At 43.1% G+C, this 16,662-nt stretch overlaps 1 protein-coding gene and 1 pseudogene across 1 annotated transcript; one reads left to right on the top strand and one right to left on the bottom strand.

Annotated features, from left to right (window-relative positions):
• Nucleotides 1-6,777: 6,777 nt before the first annotated feature.
• On the top strand, nt 6,778-10,112 carry LOC115133496 (frizzled-7-A-like; annotated as a pseudogene).
• Nucleotides 10,113-12,080: 1,968 nt separating this feature from the next.
• Nucleotides 12,081-15,021, bottom strand: LOC115133487 (small ubiquitin-related modifier 1). The gene is made up of 5 exons (XM_029666755.2): nt 14,882-15,021; nt 14,410-14,484; nt 13,707-13,784; nt 13,515-13,586; nt 12,081-13,245 (listed from the first exon to the last, which is right to left on the bottom strand). Exons 1-5 carry the CDS (start codon nt 14,891-14,893, stop codon nt 13,177-13,179), a joined length of 306 nt encoding a protein of 101 aa, XP_029522615.1. The 5' UTR covers nt 14,894-15,021; the 3' UTR covers nt 12,081-13,176.
• Between the last annotated feature and the right edge of the window lie 1,641 nt (nt 15,022-16,662).

The following is a 16,662-nucleotide window of genomic DNA, read 5'->3' as shown; positions in this document are numbered from 1 at the left end:
AGAGAAAGAGAGACAAAAAGAAAGAGAGAGATGAGAGGGGGGGGGGGGGAGAGAGAAAGCCCCAGGACAGCAACACAATTAGACCCAAATTATGAGAAAGCAAAAAGATAACATTGAAAAGAATCAACCAAAAAAACGGAGCAAAATGGAATGACTTCAAATGGCTATTCCCTGTTTGACCCTCTAGGCTCTGTATGATTGATGTTGGGAGCTCAGCGTGGAGTATACTCACCTCTCTCCGACTCCAAATGTACATGGAGAACGCGAGCGTGCTGCTGCTATACTCTAACTGTGATCTATTTTTTAAAACACACTCCAGAGGTAGGCCGGGAAAGGTTTTTAATTCATGGAATACTGTAAATTAATCAATAACCGAACAGCATCAGTCATTGATGATGAGGACTAAGACATGATTAATTGATTGATGGGTTAGATTTGCGCAGATATCTTGCTGTGATGGAACCCTGCATGGTTTGAAGTGCAGATAGGGTTGCGTACTTCCTTAACGAAGTCTCATCTCTATGAAACTTCCATTAGTGTCATCAGTTCTTCAGGTCAGCTAAACTTAATCTCTCCATTTCATCAGATTTCTTTTTCAGTTTACTTTTTTCATAACTAGACTACTGGTCAAAAGTTTTAGAACACCTACTCATTCAAGGGTTTTCATTTATATTTTATATTTTCTACATTGTAGAATAATAGTGAAGACGTCAAAACTATGAAATAACCAAAAAAGTGTTAAATGAATCCAAATATATTTTATATTTGAGATTCTTCAAATAGCCACCGTTTACCTCTATGACAGCTTTGCACACTCTTGACATTCTCTCAACCAGCTTCACCTGGAATGCTTTTCCAACAGTCTTGAAGGAGTTCCCACATATGCTGAGCACTTGTTGGCTGCTTTTCCTTCACTCTGAGGTCCGACTCATTCCAAACGATCTCAATTTGGTTGAGGTCGGAGGATTGTGGAGGCCAGGTCCTCTGATGCAGTACTCCATCACTCTCCTTCTTGGTAAAATATCCCTTACACAGCCTAGAGGTGTGTTGCCTCATTGTCCTGTTGAAAAACAAATGATAGTCCCACTAAGCGCAAACCAGATTTGATGGTGTATCGCTGTGGTTACCATGCTGGGTAAGTGTGCCTTGAATTCTAAATAAATCACAGACAGTGTCAACAGCAAGCACCCCCACAACATCACACCTCCTCCTCCAAGCTTTACAGTGGGAAATATACATGCAGAGATCATCTGTTCACCCACACGCGTCTCACAAAGACACGGTGGTAGGAACCAAAAATTTGGACTCCAAACCAAAGGACAAATTTCCACCGGTCTAATGCTTGTGTTTCTTGGCCCAAGCAAGTCTCTTCTTATTATTGGTGTCTTTTAGTAGTGGTTTCTTTGCAGCAATTCGACCATGAAAGCCTGATTCACGCAGTCTCCTCTGAACAGTTGATGTTAAGATGTGTCTGTTACTTGAACTATGTGAAGCATTTATTTGGGCTGCGATTTCTGAGGCTGGTAACTAATGAACTTATCCCCTGCAGCAGAGGTAACTCTGGGTCTTCAATTGTTGTGGCGGTCCTCATGAGAGCCAGTTTCATCATGGTGCTTGATGGTTTTTGCGACTGCATTTGAAGAAACGTTCAAAGTTCTTGAAATGTTCCGTATTGAATGAACTCCATGTCTTAAAGTAATGGACTGTTATTTCTCTTTGCTTATTTGAACTGTTGTTGCCATAATACGGACTTGGTCTTTTACCAAATAGGGCTGTATACCACCCCTACCTTGCCACAACACAACTGATTGGCTCAAACGCATTAAGAAGGAAAGAAATTCCACAAATTCGATTTTAAGAAGGCACACCTGTTATTTGAAATGCATTCCAGGTGACTACCTCATGGAGCTGGTTGAGAGAATGCCAAGAGTGTGCAAAGCTGTCGTCAAGGCAAAGTGTGGCTGTTTGAAGAATATAAAATATATTTTGATTTGTTTAACACTTTTTTGGTTACTACATGATTCCATATGTGTTATTTCATAGTTTTGATGTCTTCACTATTATTCTACAATGTAGAAAATAGTCAAAAAAATAAAGAAAACCCCTTGAATAAGTAGGTGTTCTAAAACGTTTGACCAGTAGTGTACGTATTGTTGTGGTTGAATGAGCCGGTTGGAATTAAAATATACTGCTTGAACAGTGCACAAGAGAAACTATTGGCAAGCTCTGACATACTGTACATTGTTCAATAGATGGAGAATAAGAGCACCTCTTCCTAGCTGCCCACTGTACTGAGGCTAGGAAACACTGTCACCACCGATAAATCTACGATATTCGAGAATTTCAACAAGCATTTTTCTACGGCTGGCCATGCTTTCAACCTGGCTACCCCTACCCCGGTCAACAGCTCTGCACCCCCCACAGCAACTTGCCCAAGTCTCCCCCGTTTCTCCTTCACCCAAATCCAGATAGCCGATGTTCTGAAAGACCTGCAAAATCTGGACCCCTACAAATCAGCTGGGCTAGACAATCTGGACCCTCTCTTTCTAAAAAAGTATCCACCGCAATTGTTGCAACCCCTATTTCTAGCCTGTTCAACCTCTCTTTCGTATCGTCTGAGATCCCTAAAGATTGGAAAGCTGCTGCGGTCATCCTCTTCTTCAAAGGGGGAGACACTCTAGACCCAAACTGTTACAGACTTAGATATATCCTACCCTGCCTTTCTAGAGTCTTCGAAAGCCAAGTTAACAAACAGATCATCGACCATTTCGAATCCCACCGTACCTTCTCCGCTACGCAATCTGGTTTCCGAACGGGTCATGGGTGCACCTCAGCCACGCTCAAGGTCCTAAACAATATCATAACCGCCATCGATAAAAGACAATACTGTGCCACTGTCTTCGTCGACCTGGCCAAGGCTTTCGACTCTGTCAATCACTGCATTCTAATCGGCAGACTCAACAGCCTTGGTTTCTGAAATGACTGCCTCACCTGGTTTGCCAACTACTTCTCAGATAGAGTTCAGTGTGTCAAATCGGAGGGCCTCTGGCAGTCTCTGTAGGGGTGCCACAGGGTTCAATTCAAGGGCAGACTCTTTTCTTTGTATACATCAATGATGTTGCTCTTGCTGCTGGTGATTCTCTTGTCCACCTCTACGCAGACGACACCATTCTGTATACTTCTGTCCCTTCTTTGAACACTGTGTTAACAACCCTCCAGACGAGCTTCAATGCCATTCAACACTCCTTCCGTGGCCTCCAACTGATCTTAAATGCAAGTCAAACTAAATGCATGCTCTTCAACCGATCGCTGCCGGCACCCGCCCACCCGACTAGCATCACTACTCTGGACGGTTCTGACTTAGAATATGTGGACAACTACAAATACCTAGATGTCTGGTTAGACTGTAACCTCTCCTTCCAGACTCACATTAAGCATCTCTAATCCAAAATTAAATCTAGAATCTGCTTCCTATTTCGCAACAAAGCATCCTTCACTCATGCTGCCAAACATACCCTCGTAAAACTGACTATCCTACCGATCCTCGACTTCGGCGATGTCATTTACAAAATAGCCTTCAACACTCTACTCGGCAAATTGGATGTAGTCTATCCCAGTGCCATCCGTTTTGTCACCAAAGCCCCATATACTACCCACCACTGCGACCTGTATGCTCTCGTTGGCTGGCCCTTGCTTCATATTCATCGCCAAACCCACTGGCTCCAGGTCATCTATAAGTCTTTGCTAGATAAAGCTCCGCCTTATCTCAGCTCACTGGTCACCATAGCAACACCCACCCGTAGCACTCGCTCCAGCAGGTATATTTCACTGGTCATTCCCAAAGCCAACTCCTCCTTTGGCCGCTTTTCCTTCCAGGTCGCAGTTGAAAATGAGAACTTGTTCTCAACTGGCCTACCTGGTTAAATAAAGGTGAAATATATATATATATATATATACTTTTTAAAATGTATCTTTATGTAACTAGGCAAGTCAGTTAAGAACAAATTCTTATTTTCAATGATGGCCTAGGAACAGTGGATTAACTGACTTGTTCAGGGGCAGAACGACAGATTTGACTGAATACCTTGTCAGCTCGGGGATTTGATCTTGCAACCTTTCAGTTACTAGTCCAACGCTCTAACCTTTAGGCTACCTGCCGCCCCAGCGTAGAGACAAAGGCACTCTCACCAACATTTCCCATCAATGTTTCAAGATTTAGCAGCGAGATATTCATTCTCACTCCCTGGTAATAATCAACAGACACAGGATGGCAAAAAGGAGAGGCCACCTACTTAGGTTCTGTAGCAGCCACAGCGTAGTGTTAAGTATAACACACGGTTGCCAGTAAAGCAGAGCAAAAACAGAGCTTCCTAAAGACACCCATCACACAGAACTGGAGTCTGCATCACAAATGGGGCCTGGTAAAAAGTAGTGCACTATATAGGGAATAGTGGTGTAGCAGTTAGATATCATTATAAGAACACACAGCATTAGATTATCTGGTGAATAAAACCCAATTAGATTGACCGTCCACAGCGTGAATCAGCATGCGTGTGTCCCTAGATACGGTGTTTTATGCAGGTCCCAATGACTGTATCTGTATAGTCATTCACAACAGATTACAAAGACTGTATCTGTATAGTCATTCATAACAGATGGAGATTGGGGTTAAGGTCTATAATGTGTTCATATAGGAGAGGGAACAGTGGTAGTCTTTAGGCTAGTAGGGCCCATTGAGAAACTGCAGTGACAGTTGAGGTATAAACACACCCACGTCCGCACGCTCGCACGCACGCACGCACGCACGCACGCACGCACGCATGCACGCACGCACGCACACACACACACACACACACACACACACACACACACACAGAGCTCTCTCTTTTTCAACGCAGCTTGCTTTCAGCCCTGAGTCAAAAACATTCCCATATGGTTTGCTGCATAGATTCAGAGGGATGGTATAAATACATAGCTGTACTTGCGGACCCCGGGGGTTATGTTCTGCTGGTCTCTCTGAGGGGAATGGAGGGAGGAGGGGAAGGGTAGTACGGTATGGCTTTCTCTGCTCTGGGAGCCTTGATTGAAAAACAGAATGTAGGAGAAAGAGAGAGAGAGAGAGAGCAACAGCGAATCCATATGCTGGATGGAAAACATCAAGGCATTTCCTCCCTATAAGCTCTCCCAACTCAGTGGACCACCATCTCTACAGAAAACAAACAGTCATTATATTACACACACATTACAAAACAGCAAGAGTCATGAAAACCATGTAGGAAAAATCAATACCCACACAAAAGAAAATACTATCTAGAACTTAAACTGGTTCTTTGGATGTCCCCATAGGAGAAAACTTTTTAGTTCCAGGTAGAACCCTTTTGGTTCCAGGTGGAAACCTTTGGGGCTCCATGTAGAATCCTTTCCACAGAGGGTTCTACATGGAACCCAAAATAGTTCTACCTGGAACCAAAAAGGGTTCTCCTATAGGGACAGCTGAAGAACCCCTTTGAAACCCTTTTTTTCTAAGAGTATAGGACTACTACTATGTAGCTACATAAGTGAAACATCATATGGTTACATCATATAGGCTATGTGCTGCTATCTCATGATAATCACTGTTGTGGGTGGGAAGATATCCAATCAATAGGAAAATATGAAGAATGATTAGGAATAAGGAGAGGCTAATGTTTTTATTAACATTAATACATTACCATACAATAGGGTACAATTGTCACGCCTGCTCCCGCTCCCCCTCCCTGGCGCTTAAAAGCCCCAGGCTCCCCAGCATTACGCACTCCTGCCACCATCATTACGCACACCTGCCTTCCCCCCGTCACGCGCATCAGCGTTCATTGGACTCACCTGGACTCAATCACCTCTGTCATTACCTCCCCCTTTTCTGTCTGGTTCCCCGCTCTGTTCCCGATTGTCATTTGTCGTTGTTTACCCACGTGCTGACGCTGTTCCTGTTTTGTTACCTGTCTGTTCCTGAATAAATGTTGAATCCCCGTACCTGCTCCTCATCTCCAGCGTTGGTCATTACAACAATAGCAGCCCATTAGCTTGACTCTATCAGTGGCATGCAAGGCCATCTCTAACACCATCCCAAAAAACGACCTGACATCCACCAAGAATTACATTATAAGGACATGTTTGTTTTGAAAAACTCAACAACTTAAAATTATATTTGATGAATGAGCCATGTGCAAAATTCTAAAACATACTTAATCGAGATACAAGTCATAAGTAAAATGTTCTTGGCTGCCTAACAGTTTTCGCAGTCCACATACCAAGATGATTTACCAGAAACTTTGGGCTCCACTCTGAAATAAACAATACCATAAATATTACAATTATTGCTCTACTTTGTCAGAGGCCTGGCTTACGAGTTTAACCCTGGACACTATCCTGACAAACATAATGAGATATAAGGCATGCAAAAGAACATCAATTACTTAATGTAGGTCTAAGAAGCTGTAAAGAGTAGGATAGGTGGTCTAATGTTCTTTTTCAACTTCTAATGTCTGAATGTCTCCTAAATTATCTATAGCCCGCTCCCAACATAGAATATTAAAAAATGTATATTCTAAACCATTTTTATATTTTAATTGACTATCAAAAAAGGTATACAAAAAAAAAGATAATCCACTGTATCGCTGAAGATAGCATAAAACTCCACCCTTTTCACTTCACTCCAATCAATGACGAGATGGGAGAGAAAACAAATCATTCAATTGGTGGAGAAAGTGTGGTTTCAAGGCGCCCCTGAAAATACGCATGTGTGGGCACCAAGAAACCGATCAAACTCTGTAGTGTGTTGGGGAATCAATCTTGCAAGTTTCTCTAGAAAGAAGATCACGGTTTTAGCGTTGTGGGAAGAAGTAGTTTGACGAGTAGTATACTTTTGGAAGAGATTTGCCTTTTACTACAGACTTAGAGCCGGGTTAATCGTAGTGCATAGCCTACCAATGCGCTTCGAGCTGAACATTGGCTGAGTTGTAAACGCGAGATGGAAAACCATGAGGTTTTGCAGACTTCAATTTTGCTTCAACCTATAATGTGATGTAAGGAAGATTTGTGGGTATCTGGAAGAAATTAGTCAACGCATTCCATTTTCAAGTCATACGTTTGTTTCCAATACGAAGAACCAGGTCAGTAAAGAAACGAACTGCAAAAAAAAAAATACTCTTTTGGAATTTCACAGGTTTTCAGTGATTTGATTGGAATAAATAAATCCCTCACCAGCAATCCTCCATTTTCTTGGAGAGTTCTGTGAACACTGGAATAAGGAATGTGGGGAGAGCGACCGAGGGCATTTTCAAGCATTTAACTTTGTTTTAACTTTAGGCTCCTCTCCCTTTTTATATAAAGACGGGAGAAGAGAGGACATTTAAACCTTTTGTGGACTGAAATTGATTTGGGCTTTTTGCAGCTCCGGGCTAATATTCTAAGACTTTTTTTGTTCTGAACACAGGGGCTGCTATCATGGCGGTAAGGAGAACCTGTGAGTGGATTTGGATAACGGGGTGCGCGCTGGTGACTGTTTGTCTAATGCTGGAGCCGTGTACCGGTCAGTATCATGGCGAGAAAGGAATTTCTATACCAGAACACGGTTTTTGTCAGCCAATTTCCATCCCCCTCTGCACGGACATTGCCTATAATCAAACCATCATGCCGAATCTTTTGGGACACGCAAACCAGGAGGATGCGGGGCTGGAGGTCCATCAGTTTTACCCGCTCGTAAAGGTCCAGTGTTCCATGGACCTGAAGTTTTTCTTGTGTTCCATGTACGCACCGGTGTGCACAGTTCTAGAACAGGCCATCCCCCCATGCCGATCACTGTGCGAGCGCGCACGCCAGGGCTGCGAGGCGCTCATGAACAAGTTCGGGTTTCAATGGCCAGAGAGACTCCGTTGTGAGAACTTCCCCGTCCACGGCGCTGGGGAGATCTGTGTGGGTCAAAACACTTCAGACACGGACATCCCTACCTCGGACCCCACTCCCAACCTGCCAGAGCTCATGACCCTACCCCCAAACATCGGCCGCCCTGCTGCACAGCCCTTCTCCTGTCCCCTACAACTTCAGGTCCCAACCTACCTCAACTACAAATTCCTGGGGGTGAAAGACTGCGGTGCCCCATGCGAGTCCACCAAGCCCAACGGACTAATGTATTTCCGCGAGGAGGAACTGAAATTCGGCAAACTCTGGGTGGGTATCTGGTCTATCTTGTGTTGCGTGAGTACACTGTTCACTGTGCTCACATACTTGGTAGACATGCGGAGGTTTCGCTACCCGGAGAGGCCCATCATCTTCCTCTCAGGCTGCTACTTCATGGTGGCGGTGGCCTACACAGCAGGCTTCTTCCTGGAGGATAAAGTGGTCTGCATAGACAAGTTTAAAGAGGACGGTTACAAGACGGTGGCCCAGGGCACCAAGAAAGAGGGCTGCACCATCCTCTTCATGATCCTCTACTTTTTTGGCATGGCTAGCTCCATATGGTGGGTCATCCTGTCCCTCACCTGGTTCCTGTCTGCTGGTATGAAGTGGGGTCACGAGGCCATCGAGGCCAACTCTCAATACTTCCACCTAGCGGCTTGGGCGGTGCCGGCTGTCAAAACCATCACTATCCTGGCCATGGGGCAGGTGGATGGGGACCTTCTCACAGGGGTGTGCTACGTCGGCATCTACAGCGTGGATTCATTACGAGGGTTCGTCCTGGCCCCCCTGTTCGTCTACCTCTTCATCGGAACCTCGTTCCTCCTGGCCGGGTTCGTGTCTCTGTTCCGCATCAGAACCATCATGAAGCACGATGGCACCAAGACGGAGAAACTAGAGAAGCTGATGGTGAGAATCGGCGTGTTCAGCGTCCTGTACACCGTCCCCGCCACCATCGTCATCGCCTGTTACTTCTACGAGCAGGCCTTCCGCGACCAATGGGAGAAGACCTGGCACATGCAGACGTGTAAGCGCTTCGCGGTGCCGTGTCCGGCCAACAACTTTGCCCCGATGACCCCGGACTTCACGGTGTTCATGATCAAGTACCTGATGACTATGATCGTGGGCATCACGTCCGGGTTCTGGATCTGGTCAGGAAAACATTACAGAGTTGGTGCAGGTTTTACAAACGGCTCAGTAACCGCAACCAAGGAGAGACGACCGTATGAACTTTGTGGAAGTAGTTTAATGTGGAGGAGTTGTGTGTTTTAAAAAAATATATATTTTTGATGAAACCGACTGAGCATATCCCTTCCCATCTCCTATTGGACGTAGGACATTTGAACTCTGAAAAAAGTACTTTTACTTTGAGAATGTCCCTCCTGACGACCTTATGAGCCATTGACTGAACATTTGTTCATTATTTGAAGGGTTTTAAATTTTCAGTAACCCCCCCCCCCCCCCATGACATTTTAAAACATTCTATAATCTCATTTAAACGTGACTTTTAAACCACAATGTGCCACCCAGTGATGTAACGGCAGCAACAAAGAAAGTCTGTTTTGCCATGACTTTTCACTATGTTTTCAATTATTTTGTATTATGTCGTGAGTTTCTCATCCAAGGAGAAACGAGGGATACAGGGCTAATGTCTGACGAGACCAATGTATGTTAAGTATTGCAAGGAATTACAAAGGTTTTTTGAATATGTGCATTTCATTCCTTGCTTCTGTACTTTTTAAATTGATGTTCCTGTTTTTGTTAACGTGTGGCTGATGTTACTTTTACGCTAACTTGCAGATATCTGAGAACATTCATCTTGGCACAGAGAGAAATGTCTAACACACACCTTTAAAAAAAAGTTGTATTATGCTTGTGTATAGTGTTTATGTCCCAAATGGCACCCTATTCCCTATATAGTGCACTGCTTTTGACCAGAGCCCTAGGGGACCTGGTCAAAAGTAGTGAACTACATAGGGAATAGGGTGCCATTTGGGATGTAGTCTAGCTGTAAGATGATGCTATTAAATTGCCACATTTTGTAAATATTCACCCTTTTTCAAAAGAACATATGTATTTATAAGAATTATAATCTTGCTGTTTCTACTTGATGTTTCTTAATGCAAAATGGCTTGTATCTTGTACAGTTTCACAGAATAAAACTATGACGTTTTTAACCTGCGGTCACTTGAATGTCATTGGTGTTCCTTTTTGGATGTTTTTAAGCATATGTTTTTGAAAGTAAAAGAAATCCTTGAACGAGGCAATGTAAAACCAGCGTGATTGTGATGCCTTCCTAAAATGTATCCAATGGGTAGGATGAAGGGGTACACTTTAAACGAAGGCCTAGATATAGAGATTCTGTTTCTAACGTGGTTTGGAATATCAACAATTCCACACCTAACGTCCTCAATTACTTTTAACATCTGCTTGTACAATACTCCCTATAAAGGCTGTAGTGTGGACACATTACCCTGTTATACAGCATGTTGCTATTTAGTTTCTCTGGTCGTCTCCTGTTCTAACTTCTACTCACTCTGCTTGGCTGTGGAATAGTATCTCTCCAATGGTGTCAGGTCAATATATCAGAGCCATTGATTCAAGATGGTATTTCTGTAGGGAAAATAACTAGCATGATGAGTTCAAGGGGGGGGGGGGATTTGCCCCGAAAGCTTACGAACAGGAAATCGACACACTGCCTTGAGCGGATCTCCTCCTTTCCTGCTGAAATGTGAGATCTCCTTTTTGGCTTCTCTTGTCTTGAGTTCACCTCTCCTTCCCTTTTGTTTTGGTTGTGTGTCCTAGGTAGGGCGGAGTGTAACAGAATGTTGTTTTAGACATTGTGCGTTATCTGTTCTATATCTATTACGTGTTGTGTTCAACTGGAGTGTCAGTAGGCCTAAAATAATGACCCGAACGTGCATTTGTATCGTATTACTGTTGGATTTGTGCAACGGAAACGAGAGTACCTAATCCAACAAGCAGACATGATTTTGTTGAACAATATAAATATTTGTGGAAAAATCTTATTCGCTTTAAAACTGTTGCAAAGACCAGCATGATATTGCCGTCCAATCAAGGACAGATGCCTGCAGTCAACGTAATCTGATTGAAAGAGTATGGAATTTTTGCACGTTAACCTGGCAAACCATCAAGCTAATTATAGGTCATTATCTCTTGCTGTGTTTCACATTTCTATAGGGTGATGTAACTGGTCAGGGTTGGGTGGGTCAGGATCCACAAATTTGAGTAACTTTCAGTGTTCTGCAAGCACACAAGTAAAAGCAAAAGGCTGCATGTGTAACTGAGTTGATATATAGCGTTGAGACATGTTCACTCTTCATATCGTGAGTTCACACACACCATCCCCGTCTCCTGGCTGGCCCACATCTGGTAGTGTTTTGCCACTGTGAGGTATCCCAGGCTTAGAAACCAGATCTCCTCCAGGCAGTCTTAACCCAGGGCCTGATATATACACACACACACAGTTTACTGACCTGACCCTAAGTCGCTCTCTCTTTCTGCACTCTGCTGTTTCTCTTACCCTGTCACTGGTCAATGACTCTACTCCCCCTCCCTCAACCTCTACTCTTCCTTTCCCCCCTTCAAACTCCACGCCATCCTCCCTTCCCTGGGCCTCCATGAAATCGGACGCTTTACAAATAAATATTCGCTCCGTCTGCAGCGCGGTGATGTACTCATGAGGTACCTCCCTCTCTACAGTTCCACACTTGCCTTTTCCAGGTAAGATAATTGTGAGTAAACATATTAAAAATCACATTGAGAAGCATCACTGCTACATAATGGAGCAAAAGTGACATTTCCAACCAACATACATTTTTTTATCTCAACCAACCCCACACTGGACAGTTATTTTAAGACTCATTTTGCTTTTCCATTGTCCAAGGCCTTGAATGGAGGATAGGCAGCACGGTAAATACCCTCTGCATGTGACTATGTACATGGCCAAAGTTGTTTTCATAATGTGTCATGGAATGTGAGATGTCAAATAAATACCCAGTCACTGTGTCATAAACATGACGAGAGCTCCCTCTGGTGGACAGGAATCCAACCTGCAGTCCTAATTCAGGACATTCTTGTTTTGTCTGCAATGGTATACAAGTGTCAAAGTTGGAAAATATCAGTCCTGTTTTTGTTAAACATTTTATTCAAAAAAAGAAAAATGATCTGCTTCAAACCATCCGGATCAAAGCCTCCATAAAGGAGTCATTTGTTGCATTGACATTTCTGTGTGGCTACTGTTGTGGTTCAATACAGCAAGATTATCTTGATTAAAAAAAAAAAAGGAGACAAACATTTAAATCCAAGAAGAAGCCAGAGATTAAACAGAAACTTTAACCCCTTGAAATTATCTGAACTTAAACATAATTCAAATAGAAATAAAAAAGAACACCTAGGAAAGGCATCAACTAGATTCAGCCACGGGCTGATTTTTTTCTTGAACGGGTGGTCAGGGGGCCAGAACATAATTACGAATAATTTAGAGACTGCAATTTGACCCCAAGAAGCTATAAAGATATATATTTGACTGAAACAATTTCAATCCTTGCTTACATGTGTATATGATCACAGCTCTCTTTTTGAAACAAATATCCAAAATTAAAATCACTTGTAGCAGGTTCGCTGGTGTTTTTACAGTCTTATGTCCAACAATTAAAAATATTGTTTTTGGCCCGTGGGCAAATAATCACCCGCGGGCCAAATTCAGCCTGCCAGTTGGGGAACCCTGACCACGGACAGACTAATTATTACACACAAATACTGGATGCAAAAATATACATCCTGATCATAAAAACATTTCATATTTTAAATATCATTAGACCATATCCATCAGTGGTAGGAAATGTGGGATAGTTAAAGATTCAAAACAATGCTTTAGCATTCAGAGGTGGTATATTCAAACTTTAGGTGCGAAAGAGGCGTGTGTAGCAGAGTCTAGAGAAAAACAGTCATTGTATGCGTGTTCTCTCTCTCAATAGGGGGACATTCAGCTATGACGCTGTCTGCACTACAATGTTACCTGCATTGTAAAGGAAGGGAGAAGAAATGACTGTGCGAGGTGTTTAAAAGGAGAAAGAACAGATCGTCTATCCATTCTAACACAGTCGTTCTTTGTGCCCTCGCACATGGAAGCCCCAATAGAGTGTGTGATCCAGATGGTGCAAAGCTCAAAAGCAAAATACATACAAAATTCTAAATGAGAAAAAAAATACAGCAAGTCTAATCATTCCAAAGTCCACCGGTCTGTTCCTGATACACTTCAATGACATCCTCATCTTCCATTCCAAGCTGGGGAGGGAGAGAAAGTCAGAAAGACGCAGGGGAAAGTTTATCTGCAAGCATGTTCAAGGTTCACAGGAAAACAAATTGAAATGTCACCTAAAAAATAATAAATAAGAACATTTTGACTTTAGGAGACAGTGGTGGTTGTTTAACCTGGGTGCCAGTCTGTTCATGTTTGGAATTGCCATTCCATAAGGGTTTGGCCAGAGAAACAGCCTGGCACCCAGACTAGTGACTGTATGGATGATACAAGGGAAGAGGGATGGGTGGGGTACCTCTTTGGGGGTTTGGTTGTCTGAGATTCTCTGTCCTTCAAAAAGAAACCTTAGGGTGTTCATTGGTACACCCTGCAGGAAGGAATCACACATGGTTGCATCAGATACTGGGAACATGAAGATATTCATTCTGAAGTTCTGACCCACATTGTCAAAATGAGATGGGACAATCGTTGGGCTTCATAACTCTACCTGTCTTTGACTGTAAGATTCCTTTAGCTTCTTTAGATGTGTTGTCATCTTCACTTTGAAGTGAATTTCGCTGTTGTCCTGAAAGTAAAGATAGAATTAGGCTTTTTTGTTGTTGTTGCCTTTTCTCAATTGGTTTTACTCGACTGCTGCATCCTCTCTCTCCTCTGTCCTCTTTTTTGTAAAAGGTCAAAGGTAACCGATGGAGATGGAAGGTGGACGGAAATGCACTAGAGACTCCTCCAATGGTGTGTCATCAGGCAAATGACGTTTACAGGGTGGAATCCCAAAATAAATGTATAAAGTGAATAAAACTAATTTAGCTAGATGTGAAATACATTTAATAGATTAAAGGAGGAGCAGCATATGGTTTAAATGTTTGCATGCTTTTCTCCTTCGAGAAAACATTAGCTGATTTAATTGTGGCAAATTTCTAAACTTGTCCTAAGGACTCAGGTAGGATACACTTGTGCCACAGAAAGAACAACGAGCTATTTGCCGACTAACGAATTGACACTCTCCTCGACCACTTATCGGTTTCCGAGAGAGGGCGGAGGAGAGCAGGAGGACAGACTTTTACCCAAATGAGAAAAGGCCTATGGCTCCCCCAGTGTCCTTTCATATTAGCACGTATAGGAAAGGATATAAGGCAAGGAAGCGAACTCTCCTGTCTGAGATGCATCCACACTTCTCCATATTATCTTACCTGACCAATCACCTTCAGTTTAATGTACTCTCCATCCTTCTTCTCACTTCCATCTCCACTTGAGGGTTTTGTCTCCTGGAATAAAAGTGTCCCATTGACATGTACATACAACATTACATCAGCAAAGTCAGCCAGCCTACTGCACTGTCAACATGTCACGAATCCCTCCATGGTTGCCAAACAGAATAAGTTGAATCGGTACGTAGTAAGACCAAAATGGAGAGTCAGGTGACATATAGCTAGCTACAATCTTGTAAAAGTAAAACCTAATGTTATACCGTTCGTGCACAGTCAGTGGCACTATTTTAGATCTAGCTAACGTTACCTACAGTAGATAGCCTGTGTTAGCAAACACTACTCTTCTCGGCCCACACAGCGGCTAACGTAGCTTGCTAGCTAGCATTGCTCAACCATTATTCTGTCTCTTCAACCAATTCAGACAAGTAAGATGTTTATTAAACCGTAACCCTACCGTGTCTGACATGGTATTTTTCTTGTGATGTTTATTTTATTTCACAAAACGTTTTGTTCAAATTGTATACACTGCCTCGGGATTCTTGCTGTTTTGAGAAGCAGGTACCATTAATAAACTGACCCGGAAAGTGAATAGTTCTGGTTCTTCGTCTGTGGTTTTTATATGGCGGCTGGGAACCAACTCTAAGGTGAATTACCGCCCCCAACTGGACTGGATTACTGGAGCAGAGATAGGGAAGGGCTCAATTTTACCCATTATTCTTCGTCTCCTTAAAGGAAACTAAGTACATAATTAAACACTACATAAGATTTTCTCAACAGTTCATTTAAGCTTGGCTCTTCAACACCATTACTCCTTAAATCTTAATACTCCCCTTTCCCTCCCATGTTGCTGGCACTGAAGTAGAATGTGTTCCACTGTCGCCATGTTTTCCCGACTGTGTTTACATCTCCCAGTCGTATGTTTTCCTACCAATTTCAATTTACTGTTGAGTCTTGTGTGTCCCAGTCTCAGCTTTGTGATTACACTTTCCTCCCCTCTTCTCAACCTGAGGACATGAGGACATCCCTGCCCCCACCATTTTCCTGGATCTTATACAGGTTTCTTCCCTTTCCCTCCACTGCGTATAAATGGCCTGTTGCTCTTTTTGTCACCTCCACCTGAAACTCAGAAACACTAAAAGCTGCACCTGTCCTCCCTGTTTTAGGGTCATTAGATCCATCAGTGAATACAACATATTCAAGACAGCATACAAACAGTCCCACCTCTCTCACCATGCCCTTACCTAACCCCCAGAAACTTGCATTCAGATCTCATTTATGCTCCCAGGACCACCTTTTTTTCCCAGGATGTGTGACTTTATGTCCTTGAAGATTTACCCAATATTTCATGGGTAGTTATTATCTTCTCAACTTTAACGGCATCTCTCAAATCAAATCCAATTGTATTGGTCACATACACATATTTAGCAGGCGTTATTGCGTGTGTAGCGAAATGCTTGTGTTCCTAGTTCCAACAGTGCAGTAATATCTAACAAGTCACAACAATGCACACAAATCTAAAGTAAAAGAATGGAGTTAAGAAATGTATCAATATTAGGACAAGCAATGTGGCTGCCACCGGGGGAGGTCCTGACTGCTCCACAATGTATTCTTAGAGCTTGAGCCTGGATTACGTCTAGCTTTTTTAAAGATGTCAGAGCTGCTGATTCATATGCTACACTACCATAGTCCAGTGATAACCTTGATAGGGCTGTATATAACGTTTTTAATGCCATTCTACCCGACCCCCCCCACTCCATTCCTGACAGGCAATGCATCACATTCAGTATTTTATTTCCTTTGCTAACTACTGTGTTAATATGTTCCGCCCATGTCATTTGAGTGTCAAATCAGACCTTCAGGAACCTAAACACTTCCACCGTCTCCAGCTTCCTCCCGTAGAGCTTCAGCTACACTTCCGCCCGAACATTCCGTCTAGTAGGAAACCCAGTCTGTGTTTTCTCAACGGAGAACTTGAAGCCCCACCCGAGGGACCACTGCTCAACTTCTCTGATTGCTTCTTGAACTCTCTCAGTTGTATGTGGAATTTTTCTTCCTCTCTTCCACAGCGCCTGGTCATCCGCAAACAATCACCTCCCAATATCTGATCTCACCTGGAGAATAATTCACCAATCATAACGGAGAACAACAAAATACTAATCACACTTCCCTGGGGGGGTACCATTATCTACCTCATAGCTTTCTGACATACAGCTACCCACTCTCACTTGTACTGAT

Source organism: Oncorhynchus nerka, linkage group LG2, assembly GCF_034236695.1.
Source record: "Oncorhynchus nerka isolate Pitt River linkage group LG2, Oner_Uvic_2.0, whole genome shotgun sequence".
Taxonomy (NCBI): domain Eukaryota; kingdom Metazoa; phylum Chordata; class Actinopteri; order Salmoniformes; family Salmonidae; genus Oncorhynchus; species Oncorhynchus nerka.
This window is presented reverse-complemented; position numbering and strand designations above follow the sequence as displayed.